This window comes from Panicum virgatum, chromosome 4K, assembly GCF_016808335.1.
Source record: "Panicum virgatum strain AP13 chromosome 4K, P.virgatum_v5, whole genome shotgun sequence".
Classification (NCBI taxonomy): domain Eukaryota; kingdom Viridiplantae; phylum Streptophyta; class Magnoliopsida; order Poales; family Poaceae; genus Panicum; species Panicum virgatum.
The window spans coordinates 41,059,916-41,084,425 of record NC_053139.1 but is presented as its reverse complement, the minus strand read 5'-3'; the positions used below and the strand labels follow the sequence as shown (position 1 = coordinate 41,084,425).

General features: G+C 51.5%; 2 protein-coding genes across 4 annotated transcripts; both read left to right on the top strand.

The window, feature by feature from the left end:
* Positions 1-8,697: 8,697 nt before the first annotated feature.
* On the top strand, positions 8,698-15,372 carry LOC120704079. 2 transcript variants are annotated; one of them, XM_039988333.1, is made up of 5 exons: positions 8,701-9,352; positions 10,739-10,822; positions 11,500-11,562; positions 11,667-11,726; positions 14,801-15,372. In XM_039988333.1, the coding sequence occupies exons 1-5, from the start codon at positions 8,873-8,875 to the stop codon at positions 14,945-14,947; spliced, it is 834 nt and encodes a 277-aa protein (XP_039844267.1). In that variant the 5' UTR covers positions 8,701-8,872; the 3' UTR covers positions 14,948-15,372. The 2 variants fall into 2 exon arrangements, with proteins under 2 accessions (XP_039844268.1, XP_039844267.1); XM_039988334.1 differs by lacking the exon at positions 10,739-10,822 and having other exon boundaries at positions 8,698-9,352.
* A 2,665-nt stretch (positions 15,373-18,037) lies between these two features.
* LOC120704078 (homeobox protein knotted-1-like 11) lies at positions 18,038-21,526 on the top strand. Of its 2 annotated transcripts, none has more exons than XM_039988331.1 (6): positions 18,038-18,558; positions 19,051-19,171; positions 20,426-20,616; positions 20,687-20,818; positions 20,903-21,039; positions 21,136-21,526. In XM_039988331.1, exons 1-6 carry the CDS (start codon positions 18,220-18,222, stop codon positions 21,173-21,175), a joined length of 960 nt encoding a protein of 319 aa, XP_039844265.1. In that variant the 5' UTR covers positions 18,038-18,219; the 3' UTR covers positions 21,176-21,526. The 2 variants fall into 2 exon arrangements, with proteins under 2 accessions (XP_039844265.1, XP_039844266.1); XM_039988332.1 differs by having other exon boundaries at positions 18,088-18,558; positions 21,147-21,526.
* The last annotated feature ends 2,984 nt before the right edge of the window (positions 21,527-24,510 follow it).

Genomic DNA, 24,510 nt, shown 5'->3' with positions numbered 1-24,510 from the left:
ACTTTGTTTCTCCTCAGGCGTGGTGCTGATTTTCTGTTGGTTCAGATTTACGTGGATGACATTATCTTTGGTGGCTCCTCTCACTCTCTTGTTTCTAGTTTTTCTGATGACATGAGCAGGGAGTTTGAGATGTCTATGATGGGTGAGCTTCAGTTCTTCCTCGGGTTGCACATCAAGCAAACCCGGGATGGCACCTTCGTCCACCAGGCCAAGTACACCAAGGACATGCTCAAGAAGTTCGACTTCGGGGAACTCAGTCCCATGCCGACTCCCATGAGCACTTCTACGGCGCTGGATGAGGACACTGAAGGTGTTGCTGTGGACCAGAAGGAGTATAGGAGCATGATCGGCTCGCTCCTGTACTTGACGGCCACCAGACCCGACATCCAGTTCGCGGTCTGTCTCTGCGCGAGGTTCCAGGCTTCTCCGCGCACTTCTCACAGGAACGCTGTGAAGAGGATTTTTAGGTACCTTCGATACACTCCTGAGTTTGGCTTATGGTACTCTTCTTCCTCTTCTCTTGCGTTGGTTGGCTTCTCTGATGCTGATCATGGTGGGTGTCGGATTGATCGCAAGTCGACTTCAGGCACTTGCCAGTTTCTTGGAACTTCTCTTGTGTCTTGGTCTGCCCGCAAGCAAACTAGTGTAGCCCTTTCCACCACAGAAGCCGAATACATAGCTGCTGCTAGTTGTTGCTCCCAGATCCTTTGGATGAGACACACTCTCAGTGATTATGGCCTAACCTATGGCAGAGTTCCCATTTTCATTGACAGCACCTCAGCCATTAGCTTAGCCAAGAACCCTGTCCTACACTCTCGCTCCAAGCATATAGACGTGAGGTTCCACTTTCTGAGAGATCACTATGAGAAGGGTGATGTCGAGCTGACCCATGTGTCCACTGAAAATCAAGTAGCCGACATCTTGACCAAGCCCCTAGAACAAGCCACCTATGCTCGCTTGCGGGGAGAGCTTGGCGTGTGCTACCCATTTTGAGTTGGGTAGTTGTTTTTGTAGTTTAGGTTTTGTTTTTCCTTCTTTTTGCTTTTTCTTGCATTTGTGTACATACCATCTTGCATTGCATTTGCTCATATGCATTACACTTGCACTAAGCTTCTCATGTATGATATCTGCATTTGCTTGTGCCTTGTGCTATGCTATGAGTTGTATATATGCTTTGACCATGAGTAGCTAGCTCCTTTGAATATGTTGTATATTGGCTCTGAGCTTAGCTATTTTATTCTTTGAAAATCATAAAACATGGTCACCTTCTGGATCTGCTACTAGCATGTGTAGGTTTGTATGCTTATGCTATCTTGATCATGCTTAGTGGCTAGGTCCCTTGCTCTCACATGCAACAAGATGCCCTCTTTTCTGTTGGAATAGTTTAATTGGTATCTAATTTCAAAAAGTCCAACAATTTGGTTTATCTTGGGTTGCTTTGAGTGAAAAGATCCAGGTGGGATTGCTTGCACCACTGTTCTTGTATCGAGACTGCTCCTCTGGAGAACTTGGACAAGGCTGTGGATGACTGAGAGTGGTGTCTTAAGCTTCTGATGGTCCTTGACCTAGGCTTGGCACATTCGTTAAGTTAAGCGCCTGCAAGCTTTCAACCCCTGGCACCGAAATTTGAAAGTTTTCAATTGGTATCAAGGCTGCTTGAGTGGCAGTTGCTGTGATATGGTTTGGGTAGCTCACCTGTATGTTCTTGCTAGCTCTAGCATGCTTGCTTGCCTTCTAGTATGCTAGGTCCTTTATGGTGATGCTTTTCCTTTACAAATGATAAATGCTTGCTCATGATCTGTATAGATATATTCTTATGAGCTTCTTCATGCATTGTCTTTGTATATGCACCCTCATATGCTGTGCTGATTTGACCCTTGCAAATGCTCTTGTTCTGTACCTGGAAGCTTTTAGGCACGCATGCACTTCATGGCATATTTCCAGGGGGAGCATCTAGGCAGGGGGAGTTTCCTTGACGTGTGCCTTGTCAACAAGGGGGAGAGAATGTTGTTTTTTGTCTCACCTTAGGGGTTAGGGTGAAATTTCTTGATCCTTGTCCAAATGGGGAGAGTTTGTTTGTTTGATCTCAGGGAGAGATTCAGACTTTGAGTGTGCACACATCGGGGGAGAGTTGCATAGTGAGGGGGAGCTGCATTTCAGGGGGAGTTTTTGAGCTTTTTCATGCTCTTTGCTGGTTGCGTTGAGCTTAGCCTCTTTCTGGAGGAACCAGATTTGCACATGCTTGGCTGTGTTGAGCATTGCCTCCTTCTTGAGGGGTCAAGCATGTTTTGGAGTCAGTGCGTCGAGCCGTTGCCCTTGTCTTAGGGGCTGACTCTTTTGGCTTTGCTATCTTCAAGTGATCTTTTCTGGCTTTCATTCGCTTTTGATCACTTGAGTTAGCTCTCTTTGTTTTCTATTTCTTTTTGGTTACCCTTTTCTTTCACCAGTGCCCGTGTGGGGTATGGTGTTGACAATGCACTCATCAAGGGGGAGATTGAGAGGCAGTGGAGGCCTGCTCCTTGGTGTGATGAGTGATTGCCAACACATGGAGTGGACTAACTGTGTGTAGTCGCGACTCTGTGAAGATTGCACCAGTTCTTGGTCTGTGGTGTGCAGGTACACGGATGGCGTGGTTGCAGCGAGTCGGTTTTGACAAGAGCGTGGCGCGTGCCGATGTACCATGCGGCGGTGTTGCGGTGGTGGGAGCTCGACGACCATGCGGAGGCGGGAGACCTTGCGGTAGCGTTGGAGGCCCAACCGGACGACCGTGCGGTGGAGAAGGGCGGCCCAGATGCTTGGGCCACTGCTGGGCCGCGAGGCGATCCACTCCTGGCGCCAAGGCGGGACGGCGTGGAGTTTGTTGGTACCTCGGGAAAAACCAACGGCGGGATGCGTCGACGTCGGCCAAGTCGAAGAGGGTTCGGCGGGAGGTCGAACACGTGGCGTCATCGGGCTTGGCGGGTGTGCCCGGAAACATCGCGCGGGAAGGTTTCGCGGTTCCTCCAAAACCGCACCCGAACTCGGTTTCGGCAGTTTTCCCAAAACTGCCCCCGCGAAGATTCCAGAAGGATGCGTGGCGACATCGGGAAGATTGCGTCGGGTCGAAGCAAACTACTCCAAGTCGTCACAGCCGTCGGATGATCTTCAATGTATCTTTTCCAGTTTTGCCCCTAAGGTCCTTTTAGTTTAATTTCAGCTGTAGGGGTATTCTAGTCTTTAGTAGTCGGAGGCTTGGATGGCAAGGAAGGGGAGCAGGTGGGAGTGGACGTGCTGGCTGGGGAACAAAGGGCAGGCACCCTCCCTGGGTTGAGGGAGCGCTGGACAGAGAAAGAAAAAGTGCTGCAAGCCAGGCGTCACCCCCTCCCTGTTCTTCTTCTCCCCTTCCATCTCTAGGATTCTAGCAATGGATTTTTGAAGAACTTGTAAGGAGATCTTGTGGGAAAGGAGGCCCATCCCTCCTTGTGCCCTCGGGGCTTTGAAATCAAGGTTCGTTTCATGTTCATCTGAGCTCTACATGCATGAATCATTCTAGTTCTTGATTTCCTTGTTCTGGTGTTTCTACTACTTGTTGCTGTGGTTCTTAAGGTTTTTCTTGGCGACTAGAATCATCCTAACCAAGTGCTAGAATTCATCTAGATCGCGAGCCTTCAAGAACTCAGTTTTAGGAAAATTCTGAAAACCCCGTTCTTGCCTCGTTCTTCGTCGATTCCTCACAATCCATGGAGTGGATCATCAATTCCTTTGGTGGGTAGGTTCACAAGGTCTTTGTGAGCGTGCCTGCGAAATTTGGTTAGATTTCGACTTGATTTGGGCTTTCAAACGTCAAATCTCTCTCAGGTCGCGGGCTGGAAAAACTCTGTTCTGCTCGGGCAGATTTTTCCTTAACGCCGGTTGAACCGACGCTAGCCTTCGCGTGCGTCGGATCAACCGGTGAGTGCTTTTGTCACGGGTTAGGGTTTTTGGGGTTTTGTGTGATTGCACCGGTGCTTTGATTTCCCTAACGTCGGTTTAACCGGCGTTACTAATTTGGTTTTGCTGTTGAGGGCGTTCGACCGGTGTATAGGGTTTTGTCTACGTCGGTTCATCCGGCGTTCATTTGCTTCGGTCTGTGAACCCTCTGGACAACTGCACCGGTGATGGAGTTTTTGGGAGCATCGGTTTAACCGGTGTTCATTGCTTGGTTTGGTGCATTTTGTTGATCCTCTGGACAACTGCACCGACGTGAGTTTGCGATTTTGTCGGTTTAACCGACGTTCGATCACCGGTTTAACCGAAGAGGTTCAAAACCCAGCGTCGGTTCAACCGGTGCTCACTGGTTGTTTGCTGCAGGCTCTGTATCACCGGTTTAACCGACGGCGTTCAAACGTGTGCGTCGGATCAACCGATGATATATACCTTGCTTGGTTCTTGCACTGCTTTCGTGCAATTGCTTCCGCGCTTGATCGCTTAGGTTCCTAGGCTTGTTTTGTGTTAGTGTAGCTCCCTTGTAGCTACTCTGCACATCGCCTAGAACTCTGGGGTTGGGGTGCACTCTTGAATTGTGAGCCGAAGTTTTTGATCGCGATAATTTTCGAAGGCTCCCATTCACCCCCCTCTGGTCGCATTTCTCGGTCCTACAGCCTGCCCCATCCGGCCCGGTATTATTGATTTTTTTTCCCGCGCCCATCCGGCACCGTACGTCCCCCCCCCCCCCCCCCCCCCCCCGGTGGGAATGAATGCGCATCAGCTCCGCCGCTCCGGCGAGGCCCACCCCCCAGGCCGATGGGCACCGCCGCCACGCCGCCGCCATCAAGGCCGGCGAACGGCTCTGCCCCTGTGCTGTGCCGCGCCGTGGGCCGCCGTGCTCCCTGTCCTGGCACTAGGACCTAGATCCATGTCCAGCCGTGTGGGTCGCGCAGCGAGGCTAGTGGCTAGGCTAGCGAGCTAATTGTACTTGCCGTCTCGGACGATCAGGCTCGGCAAGTCGCCAGGTACGCCGCCGTACTTCGGACCCTGGAACGGGATGGAATGTCTCGCCCGCCGCCGCCGCCGCCGCCACCCGCCAGGCCGGACGCCGGATCTTGATCCGACTGCCAACGCGGCAGCCGGCGGGGATTCACGAGCTGGTTGCGGAAGCAAACTCCAAGCACGAGTTGGTTTATTCTGGCCAGCTCCAACGAACGAAGGTTCAGCGCCGCGACGGCGAAAGGAGTTGAGCAGCAGCACCGGCACCGCCCCGTGCGTGCCTGACCGTCCTTGCTTCTTCTTTCGACCAGTTTTGCTTTTGCAAGCTGGTTCGTTGGGTTAGTTTGGTCGTGCAAGTTGGTTCCGTTATCTCTCCACCGGAAACGTGACCCGCGAGCGCCCAACCGGAGACGGTTGGGATCCGCCGGGACGCCATGGAACTTAAACCGTCCTAGTTTGCCACGTGGGGGCTTTGTAGTTCTCAGAAGCTGCAAAGAATCGTGGCAGAACGTGTCGACGCCTTTTCTGTGGGGTGTTTGTTTTCAGGAAGGTGCTCACCGGTGCAAGCAAAAAATCTGGGAGCACGAGACGCGACTTGCCCTGCAGGGCAGGGGCGTCCCGTGACGCCGGACCGGATGACCTCGTCAGAATTTTTTTTTCTATTACCGGTCCAGCCAGCCAGCTGCCGTGCCGACGCCTCGAGTGCGATCCGAGACCCGCGGCGGCGTACGGCGGCGGCGGCGCGTCACGGGGGCACGGGCGGAGACGGCGGAAGGGCACGGCTGTGCTGGGCTGCTGCTCGTCCCGGCGGTGGTGCCGACCGCCGAACAAGGCCACAAGGGGGCACGGCTGTTCGAACGGAGGGCCCCCCGCGGCCGGCGTGCCGCCATGATTCGGCGACAATTATTGGTCGCAATAATTTTGGCGTAATGGTCGAGAGAGGTTTTCGCGATCCCCGCAATGATTATCGCGCGGGGGGCAGTTTGCAATCGCAAGCGTCATGTCTTCCTCGCTGGAAACTAGCGACATCGCTGGGGGAACGGAAAAAAGAAGAAGAAGATGAGGAAGAAGAAGAAGCAATCATGGCTCGATCCCAGAACATCCCGTCGGCTAAACTCATCGATTATACGTTTTTTTTTTTGAGGTACAAATATATGATTCTTTCTTCTCGGGGCGGTAGTTTTTTTTTTTTTGAGAGGTCTCGGGGCGGTAGTGAAGACCTTTTTTTTTGGAAATGGCGGTAGTGAAGACCTGAGAAAGTAAGGGAAGAGAAGGCCTGATTTGTGTACGACTAAGCCCAAATCAACACTCGCCGGCTTGGGCCGCAACAAAATGCGCGCACGGCCCTTCTTTCTCTTCTTGGAGCAAAACGCGTTTAGGCCATCGTGGGCCTTTTATCGAAAAAAACAGGCGCCTGTGGGCCGGCCTTACGAAGGCCGTCGGCTCTGTTCTCACCATTTTCCGCTTTGCTTCTCGTTCACTAATCACTACTGGGGGTAGTTCGTACGGCGAGCTGCTTTCCGCTCACGATGCCGCATGTTTACCTCGTTTTTCTCGACGCAGACCGGGGCTCCTGGTAGGCAAGATGCTGCTCCGATCCAGCGGTTTCTTGTTCTTCTGGCGGCAGATCCCCTAGCTTTTGGTAGTAGTTTGTTGGCTGCCTGAAAACGAACGGCACGCGTAGCCTTTCAGAGTTTCAGACGTGCCCCTAGCACTGACCGGCCAAACGCAGCAGTAGCACTACGAGGGGAGTTCTCGTCGATCCGTCCTCAAGAGTCAAGATGGTAGGCACGCGTTGGCGTGTGTTTGCCATTTGCCTCTGGAGATCGAATCCGAACAGAGGCTAGCTCCGAGCTCCGATCAACGCCTTGGGGCTCCCTGCTTGGGCTGCCCTGGTGTCCAGCACAGTACAGGACTTTGGCTGATCCATTCAGCAGGGTCACGTGAGGAACGCGTGCGATTTCTGGTATTTGGGCTGCGTCCTGAGGAGCGGAGTACTTTGCCTGCCTTGTGGCGAGCTGGTGGCGGCCAACTCGGTGGGGATCGCCAGCTCTCGCAGTCTCCTCTTATTGCACCGCGTTTTCCACGGCAACGCGTTGGGAGAGGACGGACGGGCGGCCTGGCTGCGTAGCGTGTAGCGTGGCCTCACGCCGATGCGGCGCGCATCGCCGAACACCTGCGCCCGCTGGACACCGCACGCTTTTAACTAAACAAAGAGCACTTGCGCCGCGCCAGGTGGACCGGACACCGGGCTTGCCGACCCTTGCTCGCCTTATCCACGGCGACAGCGACGGAAGAGACGAGTGAGCCAGAGAGAGGGAGGGCCGGCCGGCCGGAGGGGGAGTAGCTTCCGGGCGAGGAACAGGAAAACGCCACCACAGCGCTAGCCAGCGATAACTCCCAAGGATGCCTGCTTATCACCAGTTGCCCAGATTAGACGCCGGACGCCACTGGCAGCGCTGAAATTCTTCTTGGCGCAAGAAAACGGAAAACTGCGAGAAAATTACAGAGACAGGCAGACATAGAGGTACGGCCAAAGTTGGGTGTGTCTTCGGCAGGCGACAGACGACGTTTTCGTTCGGTTGGGTCGTGACAGCAGGACTGCAACACAGAGTGGATAAACAAAGTAGCAACACTAAATTCGGAGTAAACTATACTAATACCGGAATGGTTCAAGAAATAGCGGTTAGTCAAGTCCCGCTGATGAGGTCGACGGAGGAGTCTGCTGGAACGGTAAGAGCCCTGACACCACACAATTACGATTTGCGAAAGCTCCACCAGAGTGCAGCGCATGTGCAGCCAGCCAGTCAGCCACCCCAATCTCACACGCTCTCACGCCAGGAATTCCCCATCTCTTTTTCCCCCTCCTCGTCGTCAAAGAAGAAGGCGGAGTTGCGAATGCGCCCGCCGCGCACGCCACCGGCGTGAGGCGGCCGCTTTTATAGCGAGCGCACGCCCATGGCCACACGGAAGCCCAGGCCGCTGCCACCGCCCTCTCTCTCTCCACTCTCCAGCCTCCCGCTTACCTTGCGTCCTACGCCTCACTTCTACCGAACCGCCCCTCCGGTCCTCTCCCACTGACGCCGCGGGCCCACGGGGCAGCTGCGGCATTCCCCTCTCCTCCCTGCCGCGCCGGTAGTACGCGAAGGCGCGGAAAGGCCCCTGCCGGAGGAGGGCCCACCGCTCCGCCTGTCGGCCTCCCGCGAGAGCGACCGCGCGCGCGCCTGGTGAGCCGGTCACTGACATGCGGGGGCCGAGCCGGGCCCGCGTGTAAGCGAGGAGGCAGCGGCAGGACGTGGCGCCATGGGGTGAAAAAGTTTTCATGAAAAATTTTCGTTTCTTTAACCTAAATGAAATTTAATTACAAAATAATCTTCATAATTATGATACTGTAGCATGTGTTGTTTCTAATAAGATCTTTCACCGCATAATTGGAGAATGATTGTGTGCGGTTACTGTAGCATCACTGTAGCCAATCATGGTGGAACTTAACTTATTAGATTTGCCTCGAAAAATTATACTCATATGTGAAAAAATTTCGCAAATAAATTTCGTTTAGTACTCCATGAAATCGTCTTTTTGTGAAATTTTTTTCACGCTATGAACCAAATATGGCCCAGCACCAGGTGAGTGGTGGTGGCGACTGGGCGAGGTGGTCGTGGTGGGCCCGGGCCGCGTTTATTTTACGTGGTTTTATTTATTCCGCCGTTTAAAAGGGAAGGCGCCGGACCGCCACGCCGTGGCTTTCGTCCAACTCCTCCACGCCCCTCTCATTCTCACCGCTCCCACCCACATCCACCTCGCCTCCTCCCTCCCCCTCCAACTCTCTCTGCCTCTGCACGCCTCCGCTCCACCGCGTGAGCTCTCTGGTGGTGGACTGGTGGCGGCGGCGGCGGCGGCGGCGGCTCGGCACCGGACCCAGCTAGCCATGACGGCAGTCGACGCCGAGCCCTACGCGGTGGTCGCGACGGCCGCGGACATCATCTGCTCGCTCCGCGGCGCCGACCTCGCCGGCTGGACGCCGCCGTGGCGCAAGAGCGCGGGGGCGCCGGACCTCCCTTCCGCCCGCGACGGCGCCGGCGGCCAGGAGGATCAGGAGGGCGGCGACGACGCACGGGGCCTGGTGGCGTGGCCGGCCGTGGCGCGCGGGAAGCGCTCGCGCTCCCGGCGGGCCGGGTCCCCGTCGGCCTCGGGCTCCGCCTCCGCCTCCATGGGGGCAGCGGCTGTGGCGTCGAAGGAGCACGGGAAGAAGAAGAAGCCGCGGCGCGGCGCGCGGAGCAGCCCCGCGTCGCCCCTTGACTACAGCGGCTCCGGGGCGTCCACGAGCGGCGGCGAGGAGGGCGCCTTCTGCTCCCAGCCCGCGGCGCCCACGGCTCCCGCGCCCGCCGCCGCCGCGCCCTGCAGCAAGGTACGCGCGTCGCCGCCCGCCCACCTCGCGTCCCCCCGGGTCCCCGTCGTCGTCTCCTGCTGGTTTGGTCGCCTGCTGTTGTGGGCGGTCGGTTGCTTTCCGCGGTCGCGTTGGGTTCGTGCGTGCCTGGCTGGGCGGACCAAACTGCCCCTCCGTGTCAGCACCACGAGGATGACTTCCCGACGACACATCGCTTTTTCCAGTTCCCTCCCTCCTCACCTCCTCCTCCGCTTTTTGTCCGCGCGGCCTTCCCTTTCCCAATCCCGCTACCGTCCCTTTGCGCGACGGCGATTTCGGGTGCCCAAGACGCCGCCGCCGTGTGGCGGGATACCTCACGGATCTCCCGTCCTCCTCCCGTCGACCAGAACCGCCCCCGTATTTTTATGGAACTATTCCTTCCTGGGATTTTATTCGCCGTCGCCCGTAGCGGCATGCGCCGTGGCGTACGTGCGCGTTCGCCGGGTGTCTCTGTTGCCGTGGTTGACTCCGACGGCGTCGAGGGCGGGGCAGCGGCGGCAATTCACACGGTTAGGTGGGGGCTTGTCGCCAGCAGCTTCGGTCGCGGCTTCCGTGCTCCGGCCGCTCCGCTGTCCCCCTCCCGAAACTGTCCTCGTCTCGTGCCCCCACGGGGAACCCAATACCCGTGGGCATTCCCGGCATTTCCTCCGCACATACCCCTCCCTCCCTCGCCGCGTAGTCAAACAAACCGGAGCGGCATGCTGTGCCTGTGCTCCGAAGGGGGCCAAGGCCAATGGGTCATTCGGTGCGTAGGCGTCGGGGGAGTGGCGCGCCGCGTGGGCGGCGCCGATTGGCCGGCGCGTGCCCGGGTGGCCTAGGCGCCGCATGCGCCCCGGCCACTCCGGGGCTGCCACGTGTACGTGGGGCCCCCGCACTAGAAGAGAGGAGAGGGTCGAATTTTCGCAAGTTGCCCATTGATTGCGTCGCAAACAGATAAGGCGGCGGGCGGATGCACAGGTCGCTTGTCCGCGTCCGCGCTTTGGATGCCCCCGCGCTACTCCAAACGTGCCTCGTGTGATTGCCCGATCGAGATGCAGCGCAATCTACTGGTAGGAGTTGGTTGGGTGCTTCCTCTTCTGCAGCGAACACTAGCCATGCCATGCCTCGCTTATCCCTAATGCTTTTCTACGTGGTGCGAAAATAAAAAAATGAAAATAAAGAACATGCGCCGCGTGTTGCTTTCGAGTTTCGACGCCTGTTGCCTTGCCGGATGGATTTTTCCCCCGGGTTGGCTCCGGCGCTAGTGTCCTTTGTTTGGCCCGTGCTGTCGCTGCTTGACGGCTTGTTTCCTGCCCACTCTAGCAGCATCTTCTCTTTACTCGACTGAACTAATCGAGCGTGCCCGCCCTTTTTGTGGCGCTATTGCAGGTGGGCGGCCTCGCCGGACGGCGGTCGATGATCCTCCCGGTGCCGCCGCCCCGGCCCGCCGGGCAGCGGCCGCGGAAGAAGATGGTAATAGCCTCCTCCGTCCTGTCCTCTCACTCACTGCCCCCAAATTCTCGCAGCACCGCACGTGAAAGCACATTAGCCGTAGCCACAAGTGTGGTCACGAGCTGGTGGCCTGGCCTGTGGCTTCGCCTCGGCGCAGCCGCGCAGGGCATGGGCGCTGCCCGCCTGGGGATGGTAGCTTTTGTTCTGAGATGTGTAGTCTGAACCTTTGAATGCGTCTCACCAACCTGCGTCCGGCCCGCATCATTCGCCGCATCAGCACGGAGGCCGGCCAGGCAAAAGGTGGCCTTTGGCCTGGTCACTGTCTTCACTCACGCAGCCGTAGTAGTGCAGTGGAAAGGCTGTTGGAGGCTTGGAGCTCTAGTGCTACGTAGCGTAGGCTGGAATAAAGCCGTGCTGGCACAGCCGCACAGACAGGCACGGCCCTGAAACCCTGCCATTGGAAGGACTAAGGAGAGAGGGGCAAAAGTGGCATGGCATCCTCCTGAGGACAAAAGCGCCAAGAGCCGCCCGCCCAAAAAGATCGAAGAACACAAGCACCTCATCATCACCGGCTGCCCCGCGGCCAAAAGGGTCACGCATCACGTTTAAACAAAAGCAGACCGGTCTTGCTGCAGCACCTGCCTGTCGTTTGGCAACCTGCTCAAATTAAATTTTGCTGTGTTTTTTTTCCATTGCAGAGGCTCCCGGAGATCCAGCAGCTGGTGCGGTCGCTGTCGGTGGAGAACGACGCCCTCCGCGAGGTCAGATACCTGATTCGAACCCGATGCCCATCTTTGGTAGATCTTGAAGAAGCCCAGTGATTCTGCGCCGGGTTTGCTGACATGTTCCGCTTGTGCTTGAGCAGGAAATGAAGGCGCTGGAGAGGGCCTGCACGGCGCTGTCCAAGGAGAACGGCAAGCTAGAGGTCAGTGACACACCAGCGGTCTTTGAACCGTGCCGTGCCCCCTTCCTTTTTCGTGCACATGTGGCATCCAGGCCACCCTTGTATATGCTTCGAGCCTTCGACATGGGGACCAAATGGGCCATCTTGTTGGGCGTTGCGCATATAAAAGAAAAAAAAACGAGAGAAAAAAATAGTGCATCTGCAGTTGGTGTAGCTTAAAGCATAAGTGATACTAAAATTTCAAAACTGCAACTACTAGGATCAAAGGTCCAGAAAGAGCCTCCCAGAGAGGCCATGGTCCCGGCCCTCCCGGGCACCATGCCTATGCGCTTTGATGTTTTTCTAAGCCCTTTTGGCACCTTGATTCGTACGGTAGGCTGTTGCTAGAAGAAGGGCTCATGGGTGTTTGGTTCGGTACCAGAGAACTCCGTTTCGCCTGCGCGCATCCCTCTCATCAGCAACCCTTGTCCTCGCAAAACGGATGGGGATGCCGATAAGCGTTTGGCAGCTGAGGGTTTACACGTCAACCTCCGTTCCTTTTTGACCCGGGAATGGGATTCCCGGATCGGCTTTGCACGCCGTGAAGGGTGTATCTGTCTCTGCCTGCGGGGCCAGCAGGTGGAGCTGGTCCCACCTGCAGCGGCCCATTCAGACTAGGGGCTCGTTAGGCCTCGGAGATGCCATCTGCCCAGATCCCGTTGGTGTGACTGTGCTCCACTCATGACGGCTGCCAGCGAAGGAGAGCGCGGGGTTCGGTGGCGATGCGTGTCGTGGTGTGCAAGTGCAAGCGGTTGATGTGTGACGCACTAGCCGAATGCATGCCGAGGTCCTGGGCTAGAGAGAGGTGCTGATGCCTGGATTCGTTTGGACAACCGTCCGGTCGTTGATCTTAAGCAACTGCTCCTAGCTTTTTTGTAGGAAGATCTCGTCTTCCCTACAGGTTAGGCCAGATGGAGCTTGCATCTGCGTGTGGCAGATTTTTTTTCCTTTCCTGAGGAAATCTAACTAAAGCTAACTATCTGAAGTATAAGCTCAGCTGTAAACTAGCTTCTGACCATCTCCTCTCAAAAAAAAAACCTAGCTTCTGACCAAACGGCCTGCACGTCAGGAAGACAGGAACCCCTCCTGGGCAGGTTGTAACAGATGCTGTTGGGGGGCGCTCGGCCGCACTACCTGTGGCTGCAACCGACGCAGCGAGGTGTTCGGCGACTGTTGACGCACGCTCCGGGTTCTGCGGGCCGTACAGCGCCTAGAATCTTTTTGCCAGTAAAGAAGACCGCCAAGTTGCCAATCCCCACCCTCCCCATCCCACCACCACCCACCCAACAGCCGGCCAGCACACCTGTAAACCACCTGCCTGCACTGACTGAGACTTGGGCCATGTTTGGTTTAGTTGTGAAAATGTTTTGATGAGAGAGAAATGATGCTTTGACCACTAATTAGGGGTATTAAATAAAGTCTAATTACAAAATTACCTCTACAACTATGATACTGTAGCACTTACTCTAACTAATGAGGTCTTTGACCGTACGATTAGTGAATAATTGGGCACGGTCACTGTAGCATCACTGTCGCTAATCAAGACGGAACTTGAGTAATTAGATTCGTCTCGAAAAGTTACACTCATCCTTTAAAAAGTTTTGCAAATAGACTTCATTTAGTACTCCATGTGGACATTCGTTTTTTTTGAAATTGTGATGTGATGTGTAGCCAAACATGGCCTTGGATGCACACCAAACTCGAATCCCGGGGACGATCACCCCGTGGGCTTCTTTAATGCCCTCACGGCCGCACTCACCTGCGTGTCCAGTGTCCTTGCAGCACTGCTGCAGGATTTCGAAGGGACGAAGACGATGCCGCCGCAGAGAGCAACGGCTGCCGTGGCTATTAGGCTTCCTCCAACGGTTCACGCTAAACCGCCTCCCACCCTAGGGGTTTTGGGGGAGCGAGCACTCCAACGGCTTCCCCCACAGCTCCCCCTATATACAGGGGGAGTTGAAACTCCCCCCATATATAAAGTGAGTTTCAACTCACCCTATATCTCTAATCACACCGTTTCTTCGCGATATTAATCTTATTTGAGCCCCGTAACATGATGATAATGCGTATTATGACAGTACAAATACTGTATGATTTTTTAAAATTCAAAAACGTTAAATAAATAGTTAGTTAATGAGTGATAGTATATAGGGGGAATAGATATGAGGGGAATGGTTGGAGAGAAGGAGTTATAGGGGGAGGAATCTTTTGGAGGGAGGTAGTAAAATATAGTAAATAGTACGTTTGGGGGGAGTTGGATGGGGGGAATGGTTGGAGATAGCCTTAGTCCAAAGCTGTTTGGATCTTTACCCGTAAATCTCGTAAATAGAAAAAAGGTCACATCGAATGTTTTGACACATGAATGAAGTACTAAATGAAGTCTATTTATAAAACTTTTTACATACATGGGCTATAAATCGCGAGACGAATCTAATAAGCCTACTTAATCCATGATTTGCAACAGTGATACTACAGTAACCATCCGCTAATTATGGATTAATTAGTATCGTTAGATTCGTCTCGCGATTTACAACCTATCTATGCAAAAAGTTTTATAAATAGATTTCATTTAGTACTTCAAATTAGCAAGATTCCATCGCAAAATTTTTTTGCGTTGTAACTAAACACGACCCAACTGGAACGGTCCGTGGTCCGTGGTATGGCAGGAAGGTGCTCTGTACACACCACACAGCACTCTAGTCCTGTTTCGGGTTGTTTAATTTAATCTTTACAGATGAATCCATCATGGTGGCAGCTCATTTACCCTTTAGTTTCGGCCGTAGCCCACGCTTAATTTGCACTGGCAATGAGCTGTTTCTGTCTCTGAGACTTCATGCGTCCAGTTCGTTACAGTCCTTCCAAGTGTAGTTTGCTGCATTTTATTATAAAAAGAAAGTGTAGTGTGCTACTGACTGCTGCCTAGTTCTGTTTTGTTGGCTGTAAATCTCGTGCATTCTGCATAGTCATTCATATATATTGTACATACTCCTAGTAGATGGCTTACGCCCAGCACTAAAGTTATCACATACCTAACAAGTTTTCACACCATTTTGCAGACAAGGATAGATCACTCGAGTAAGCGGAACGTGATGATCTCCGCGGAGACCAAAGGGAAGCCACAGCATGATCATGAGCGCGCAGCTGAGCAGGACGCTCAGAGCGGCTTCTTGCTCCCTGACCTCAACCTCCCGGCTGACGACTGATGGCTGAAATTCCTTGGTGGCTGCAATCTTCGGATTGGTTTTAGCGCGCTAACCTGATAATTAACTGTACATAGAGGAAGCTGGGCCACAAGGGATTCTCGATTCTGATCACACGCGAGGATACTGAAGAAGAAACGGAGCGGCTTACGTTTGTTTCATAAGTTGTTGAAATCTAGGGTGTAGAGACGCCATCGCGATCCTCCTGTCTGAATAGTGTTGCATGTTCAGAGAGGAGGATCGGTTTACCTTTCGTTTTTCTGATGATTATTAAGGTTCTTTAGTTGGTACCCCGCGCAACTGTGGACGGATGCGCTGAGGGATATATAAAATAGTTTAATGTTTTCATGTAACTGAGGCTTCAAAAATGAACCCATAGTATAGTTTCTTTTCATCTAATATATATAGCTCAAACTGTTGAGACTGGAGGGTTTTTTTTTTTCCGCTGTCGTTGATGCTGTGGTGGTTGTGAACTTGTGATTGTCTCGTTTTTGCCGAGTTTTGTTGTTCCTTGTCTTTGTATCCAAACCAAGTTTTTGTGGATTGCTTTGGAATTTTCTAAAAAAGAGGATTTTAGTTGGTGTTCTTTACGTAGTTTAGTCGGTGTTTTTAACGTAACTACGATGGCCAATTGCAATTGCACCTTTCAGAAATTAAAAACAAAAAAACAAAATGTCGTCAGGGGACCTGGAACGAACAGGTAGGTAAATGGTTTCTTGAGCCCACCCTCCAAGGTGGCCAGAAGCCCATGGATTGATGGCGGCGGCGTCGCCGACCAACTGGGCTAATTAGTCCAGGGCTCAAGGCCCAATAATCGCCCACCCAGCAAATTTCACACTGTATTTACTGCTCCTGTTTCACATTACGCAGTTTTTTTAGGATACTACACAGTTCAAACCCACCCCCGCTGTGTTCTTTTCTTGAGATAGGCGTTTGGATTTTATTTACAAGTATAAATGCACATCTAGGCATGTGGAATGGGACCTTTGGAAAAAAAATTACATTAAAATCCTTGGGAGGTCATTCCTTTCAGGGTGGAGCTGCGCCTTGCCATTGGGGTTCGGCGACCCCGACGGACTTTCAAAAAATCAGTGGTAAATTACTGTAGCTAGTTGTTAATGATCTATTATGACCCTACCATTTTATACATAAGACCCTTCTGGTCTTCCGGTTTGGCTTTCACCCTTGATTCCTTTATTATCCCGTCGTCACCATTCTGAGCTGTTGGTTGCTCAGGGCTTCGTTATTGATGTCGATGGGGAATGTCACTGAGGGAGGAGCTTGAAGCTTATTCATATTCGGACGAAACATCAACACGTATCAAAAAGGGCCATGCACAACTAAAAATGAATCTGTGCACTAAGAACATAAAAAACGAGCCATGTGGCTGAACCATAAACACATCGGCGACGACCGCCGTAATATTGTTGAGAGGATCGAAATCCATTGCCTAGCGCCAATAGAGTGGAATAATTGCAATCAACAAATAATGAAAACCAACGAAGAGGATATAGACACGCCAGCGAGATCTCTCAAGTGGTGGTAATCGTACCTCAGACCTCCTCCCCCTAGAGGAAGCATCCTCACCGATGCTATCGTTGCCTGCCAAAGTGGTCCTGAAGCGAATGGAACCTCACCCGACCTTGCCGAAAACAACGTGAACTCGCCATTGCGATCGGAGAAAACAAAGTTAGGGGGGAAAAAAACCGTAGGCATTGACACCGCGGGCAAGGCAAACCTAGCACATCTAGATCGTACCTAAAACTAAACTACAGGAAGCACGGTAATCTAGAATTAGCTAGAATCACATCATCTAAAAAGTCACAACCAACAAGTATTCTCGTTTGGAGAGAAAAGCAACGATTCTCTCTTTCTTTCTTGTTTTGATTGAAACTCTTCTCTCTTTTTTAAAGAAAAACTCGATAGAAAGGTTCCCAAATATCTCTTCTGGCACACAAGAAAATATCTACCATTCCTCGCCAAAGAAAAGGTGAAAACCCAAGTTTAAGCATGATCCCGAAGGGTAAGCGCCAAGTGGCCACTGTCGCGGCCTTCCCTCTCTGTGGCAAAGCCGACGCCGACGCCGACGCGTCAGGCCGCGGCTGGAGAGCTGGACCCGGCCCCCGGGCGGCCGTTCCTCGTCAAATCCACCCCCACCCCCCACCCCCCCAGCGGGCCCCGCGCGCGTGGCCCAACGCCCGCTCCTCGTCGCTGTCCCGGCCGGCCGGCCCTTCTTTCTAGCCACTCCAAAAAAGAAAAAAAAATCTCACGTTTGGAGAGATCCCGCGGTGCTCGTTAAAAGGAACAAAAAAAATGGACGCGTCACGAGTCTCTTTCTAGGGCAACATTTTTTTCTTAATTAATCTTTTTGCACAAGTATTATTTTAAATACTATAAAAATATCAACGGGCTACCAAATTCGGATTGGTTTAGTAACGACGGCGTGTGCCGCTGGTCAAGCAAAAAAAATTGTGAGGCTGCGGACAAGCGGGCGCACAGTTGTGCGCAGCTGTTGGGCACGCCGTCTACGTGGACGCCGAACGGTGTCGCCGTGCCCTAACGCCCGGCCGGCCGGCCGGCAATCATCGGCGAGGCGGATCGGAGTAGATTAACAAAATTTTCAGCTCTTAATTGGACGGCAATCATGAGGACCCCGGCGGGCGACGACGATCCTTATGATTTTATGATTCAGGGGGTCGTTGCGAAATGCACACGTTGCTTGGCGCGAGTTTTTCTTTTTTTCCTGAAATGAAGCTGCTTGGTGCGAGTTGAACCTAAACGGATTAATTGAACCGAGCAGGTTATCCGTCCGTTTCCGAGTTCGGATCATCTACTGCTTGCTTTTGTACGGGTAAGTTAAATTTGAAGTCAATTCTGCAACTGAAACGAATATTTAGAGGTTTGGATAAATTTCGCAGTTTATTAACAAAAAAGAAAAACTTGTGCCCACGATACATGTTTGATGTGCAATTTACTCTTTGAAATTGAGTCACGTGCAAGAGACATGAACAGGGGCGCTATCTATCCGTCCCGTCCTCTGCCCGAGAGGTCCCCTCCCCACTACACGCACACGCCTCTCGCCGTCGCGTCCTCTCCTCTCGCCTCTTCAAAGCCTCCGCCACTTGACTCCCCTCCCCGTCTCCCGTGGTCCTCCTCCACTCCACCTCCTTCTCCGCCTTCCCCCTCGAGCTCGCCTCGCCTCGACCAGGCTCCGCAGCCCTCGCCCGCAGCTGGCCGGCTCTCTCGCGTCCAGCCGGGAGCCGGGCTCTGGGGGGATGGCGTTCCACTACCCGGACCACGCGCTGGCGATGGACCCCGCGGCCGGGGTCGGCGCGGCGGTCAACCCTAGCTTCGTGTCCCCCGGCGGCGGCGGGGTCGGGGGAGGAGGGGGCGGGTGGGAGCGGGAGAAGGCGGCCATCGCGGCGCACCCGCTGTACGAGCGCCTGCTCGAGGCGCACGTCGCCTGCCTCCGCGTCGCCACCCCCGTCGACCAGCTCCCGCGCATCGACGCGCAGATAGCCGCGAGGCCCCCGCCCATGGCGGCGGCCGCGGCCGCGGCCGCTGCGGCGGCGGGCGGGGCGCAGTCGGGAGGCGAGGAGCTCGACCTCTTCATGGTGAGGACCTCCCAAACTCTCTCGCCTTTCTAATCACGGCCTTAAGCTGTATGTATGTATTGTTTTGCCTGGTAGTTCGTTGTGTGGATTGTGTGATTGAATTCGGGCCGGATTGTGTGGCTGGATGGTGCAACTAGCATGCGAAACACTCTGTATTTCGGAAAAATTAGGGATGGAATTTCCTAGTTCATTCAAAATGGATTTGGAACCAACCAAGCTAATTATCTATGCGTAGCAACGGAGTTGGAAATTTAAGTGTAAAATTGACTCGTGAACTGAACATGCCATCTCTTGACTTGCTTCTCTTCCGTAATTGTGTCGCCGCTCTGCTTGCCAAGGTTCTGAATAGCGAGCTCGTTTTTGTAATTTTCCGCTTATGTTTGTCTGTAGCTCCTTTTTCATTTTGGATAGATAATAAATCTTTCTTAGGTAGTACTGTGTTGTTACCATGTCCTGTTTTTTCTCGGCTTCTAACGCATATCTTGTTTGCAGACGCATTACGTATTGCTCCTCTGTTCATTCAAGGAACAACTCCAGCAGCATGTGCGTGTTCATGCAATGGAAGCAGTGATGGCTTGCTGGGAGCTTGAACAAACTTTACAAAGCCTTACTGGTAGCTGAAAGCTTTACCGTTATTAATGTTCACAAGGAAAATTCTTTAGCTTTCCCTTTGCTCAAGTCTGCGATATGTACTACAGTCTACAGACATTTTCTATGTTTCACTTTCTATCTGTTATGGTGGTCACAATAAATTTCCATTCAAGATATAAAGCTAACCATCTTATTGAATCTTTTTGCCACAGAAGAAAACACAATTGACCATTCCTCCATTCTTTGCCTTTCCTTAGGAAGTTGACCAAAAAAGCATTTTTTTGTTGGTTCCATTAGATACAAAACTACAAATAGAACATACATCGGTAATAATATTTTTTTATCACATTAGAATCGAACCTTTACAGTTTCAGCTTTCAAGATATCGAATCCAGTTCTGAAATATTATCTCATCCATGAACCTCATGTTGCACCAAGCATGCAACTGTTGATAACTCCTGAGCCTTTTAACTATCTAACAGATTTAGATTCCTCTCAGGACAGTTAATATATATTGAGGAATAACCACAGTACAAGGAACCTCTTAGGATGGTTTTGTATTTATTTTAGGAGTAGCAATTTGTGATAATAGCATTTTAAGTAAAAAAACTAGCAATAATTCCATATAGGTTCACGAAGTCAGGAATCCTTGTAGTGCAAAGGAATACTGTGTATCAGAAAAATGCTTCCAGATATGCTTCTGAAACAGTTTTTCTTGGGTCAGAAGTTGTCAAGTGTACCTTCAGACAGAGGTTAGAGGTAGAAGAAAAGTTCAGTAGGTGGTCCTTTCTATAATGTTAAGTAATTATGTGCAAAATTTGAAAGGTATTCATCCATCCCACTTGCTACAACATGTCCACACTTCCACTGGGTATTAGGCGGCATGCATTCTGAAATACTGTCAGTGTCCCATTAAACACTGAAAATGGGTGATGACCAAAGTTACATCCTTCTGATCTTTTTTCCTTTTTGTCGCCAAAGTTTAGTGGACACTGCAACCTTGCCTGACCCACAACAGGCTTTTGTCGGTCTGTTGACCAGCGAGTTGTCATAATCTTCCTTGAAGCACATGGATGCTTGAACATGCGAAACTTACCTGCTGAAACTTGTAAGCTTTGTATTTTTGGGAATCAAAGTGATAAATCGGGATCCAGTTTTCATTCACACAGGGTCTGTTATTGCTGGAAAACATGTTTGGATCTAATTATTTATATTGAAGAAGACATGCTGCTGGTTTGCCTATTCTGAGTTGTGCTAATTATTACTCTTCCTGCAGGGGCATCTCCTGGTGAAGGCACTGGGGCTACTATGTCTGATGATGAAGACAATCAGGTAGACAGCGAGAGCAACATATTTGATGGAAATGAGGGGTCAGATGGAATGGGATTCGGTCCCTTAATGTTGACTGAGGGTGAGAGATCCTTAGTTGAGCGTGTGCGGCAGGAGCTAAAGCATGAGCTTAAGCAGGTAATGTTACAATCTTCTAAATTTCCAGTTGTAAATATAGTGTTATCTAAACAAAACTCTCATCTTCCAGGGATACAGAGAAAAACTTGTGGATATTAGGGAAGAGATAATGCGGAAGCGAAGGGCTGGAAAACTCCCTGGGGACACAGCTTCTACGTTGAAAGCCTGGTGGCAAGCTCATTCTAAATGGCCATACCCAACTGTACGTGACAATACATGGATTCTATCAATCGTAGCATCATTTTCCATTTACTGATGTGCATGTTGTTCTGTAACACTTGTTTAGGAGGAAGACAAGGCTAGACTGGTACAGGAAACAGGGCTGCAACTAAAGCAGATCAACAACTGGTTCATCAACCAGCGTAAGAGGAACTGGCACAGCAATCCGGCATCATCCTCATCCGACAAAAGCAAGAGAAAAAGGTACGGCAACGAGAAACTAAACTAAGTTCCCCCCTGTACTACATCCATGACACCTTTCGGGTTCCTGTTTCCTGTATGCTTATTCTTGGAATAAAGGAACACTGCAGGTGATGGCAATGCTGAGCAATCCTGGTAGAGCGTGGTCGGAGAAGAATTATATGTAAATAACGCGTCTACTGAGAAGAATGGCACCATATTTGTTGCGTGGGAAACAACCATTCGAGTGGGTGTTTCCTGAGCCCCATATTCATACAAAGATATCACACGATGTAATAATGTTGTAAGTAGTCATGTAAACTAAATAATTTGTATAGCGAATCACTAGAGACTAGCATTCATGTTTGGTATTGTATAGTTTTAATTGATTGAGCGTACTGTCTCTGTATAACTCTACGATTTAAATGTATTTGACTAGCACTCGATATTGTATTTTGTATTAGTATGTCATGTGAAACCGTGGTTATAACTGTATTTGTTCTGTGAGCTATCTATCTGTGGAACTGTAGAGATGCACGTGGTCTTGTTTGTTCCCGTATGTAGATTACTAGAAGCTTGCAGTCTGTATCGTAACAATTTAGTATGTGAAATGTAACAATCTGAGACTTAATTATTTCAGTCTCTGTTTGACCTTAAGTGTTTCAATCACAAGGTCACCTTCGTTTTGGCAGCCCTCTCGTGTTTTATCAACTTGTCTACAACATTCTTCCTCAGGACTGCCGTCTGCCAATGATTTCTGGCTTGCAGTTTTTAGTGGCGGCACGGGTTTTCCTTTTAACTGCAATTGGTGACACTAGTCTTCCTCTAGTTTGAGTTCCCCTAGCTTTGTTGGATATATCCCGCATGCTACAACTTCGATAGTTGGAGTAGAAGTTTTTAAAAGAAATGCAGGAGTCCTGCTATATCGTTGAAGGAAGAGAAAACAGGTTCTTGATAAATTAAGTTCTTAATTAATGGAAACCAAGTGATATCCGGTTTCCACAGGCCATCTTCCGTAGATTTATTTCCGACATGATTTCCTGCTCCACCTGCACAGCTGCCGTCAAAACCGTCGTGTCTATTTATCGCGCACGCTACTGCATACGGAGCTGTCGCAGAAGCTCATGTTCATCTTCTACCTCCAGTCATGAGAGGGAGGAGCGCCCGCCGGCAAGCTAGGGGAAGGGGGAGGGGCAGGGGGTGGCCGGCGAGGGGTGGGAGGTGGGTGGGGCGGCCGCCGGCGTCGCCGGCGGCCAGGGTGGTGGCGGGAGGCGGCGGAACTTATGATTCTGGGTTGCTGGGGGTGGGGGGCTCCATGGCCACCGGACCTAGAGGAGGGCCCGGCGGCGGCGGCGGCCCGGCGGCGAAGGCGGTTTGGCCGACGGAGGGCGCGACGGTGCGGGAGCGCCGCTGGCCGGCCGGGGCCGGACAACCGATGGGCGGTGGCCGGCGGCGGGGGCGAGGAGAAAGCCGCGCGGCGACGAGCTTGATTAGCCTGGCGGCGGTGGAGGGCGGCAGCGGAGGCGCCGGAGCCCGGGAAGTGGGGGTAGGTGGGGGAGCAGGGAGCGGGACAGATGGCGGAGGAAGAAGAAGAGTACTTGCGATTGAATCGCGTCTAGTCGCAGATGGCGACGAATAGACACCCCCCGGTCAAAACTCCTTCCTCCATGCCGTGTACATGTTTATCACACTCGTATTCCACCATTGTTCTACTTCCATACCTTATGTCGATTGGCACCTGTTAGAGCAACTCCAGTAGTACTTCTAAATTTGGTTGAGCAAATGTCTATTTAGAAGCACACTTCCAAATTTTATCCACCCAAATATGAGCCTCCACTACAGCAGGCCGAGTAAATTGGGCTTCTATAGAGGGCCCATAGTTGGCAGTCCAAATAGAGAGCCACCAAATTAGAGGGGTGGGGGAGAAATTTGGAAGGCCTACTAAAATGGCAACCCATTTGGAAGGCCTGCTGGAGATCAATTTTTTGCATCCACCGAGTAAATATAGATATGACAGCCCATTTAGTAGTCCTACTGGAGTTGTTCTTAGGTCTCGTAACCACGTCCCAACCTTTTTTCCCTAGGCAATGCAAAACGGTAGTGACAAACAAGATGTAGGCCTGCTAATGGGTTGGGTTGAAATGAGTTTTATGGGGTGGGTTTTGAAATGGATTGTGTTTGGATGATTTAAAATGGGTTGTATTAGTAAATGGGGTGGGTCGGGGCGGGTTCTATATAAATGCGGATTGGGGCGGGTTGGGGTGGGTTGAAATGGATACTTTTTACAAAATAGTATAACTATATATAAATGTGGGTCCCACATGAGAGCTGGACTCTGAAATTAAAACCACGTGTTTATATCAGAAAATTTTATCGAAATTGACTGAATTTTGTTGGAGATGACTCAGTACGACTGGCAGCTATTTTGTGCAAAGCAGTGTGGCTAGAACTACCTGTGGGCCCCACATGAAGAGCCGGACCCTGGAATTAAAACCTCGCGTTCACACTATAAAATTTTATCGAAATTGACTGAAATTTGTTGGAGATGACTCAATACGACTGGCAGCTACTCTGTGCAAAGCAGCGTGGCTAGAACTACACGTGGGCTCTACATCAAGAGCCGGACCCTAGAATTAAAACCTCGCGTTCACACTATAAAATTTTATCGAAATTGACTGAAATTTATTGGAGATGACTCAGTACGACTGGCAGCTACTCTGTGCAAAGCAGCGTGGCTAGAACTACACGTGGGCTCCACATCAAGAGCCGGACTCTAGAATTAAAATCTCGCGTTCACACTATAAAATTTTATCGAAATTGACTGAAATTTGTTGGAGATGACTCAGTACGACTGGCAGCTACTCTGTGCAAAATAGCGTGGCTAGAACTATACGTGGGCTCCACATCAAGAGACGGACTCTGGAATTAAAACCTCGCGTTCACACTATAAAATTTTATCGAAATTGACTGAAATTTTTAGAGATGAGTCAATATGACTGACAGATACTCTGTGCAAAGTAGTGTGGCTAGACATATATGTGGTCCCCACATTAAGTGTAGAACCACTAAATTCCTCTGCATAGTAGAACCCATGGGTTTTGATGGGTTACCCGCTTATAATGGGGCGGGTTGGTTAGAGTTGAGAAATTAACTAATTGGGTTGGGTGGGATTGGGTATCTAAATATGTTAATTTTGGGTGGGGTTGGGTATGGTGCGGGTTCCAACCCATTAGCAGGGCTAACAAGATGTGCCGCGGCTTCTTCTCCTAGTTGCACAGTGTACATATCGGATTGCATGGTAATTCTTGCACTCGGCTTATCAGTAAGTAATTAGCAATTTGCTTTGCTGCTTTGCACAAGAAGCCGTGCATGCCAAGAATTTGTGTTTACCTTCAGCCTCGGCTTTCCAAATCACCGTACTATTAAATTTCGGTATGTTGCCCTGCACCGCGTCGTGGGACCTTCCCCCCACGGCTCACCGCGGCCCAAATTTTT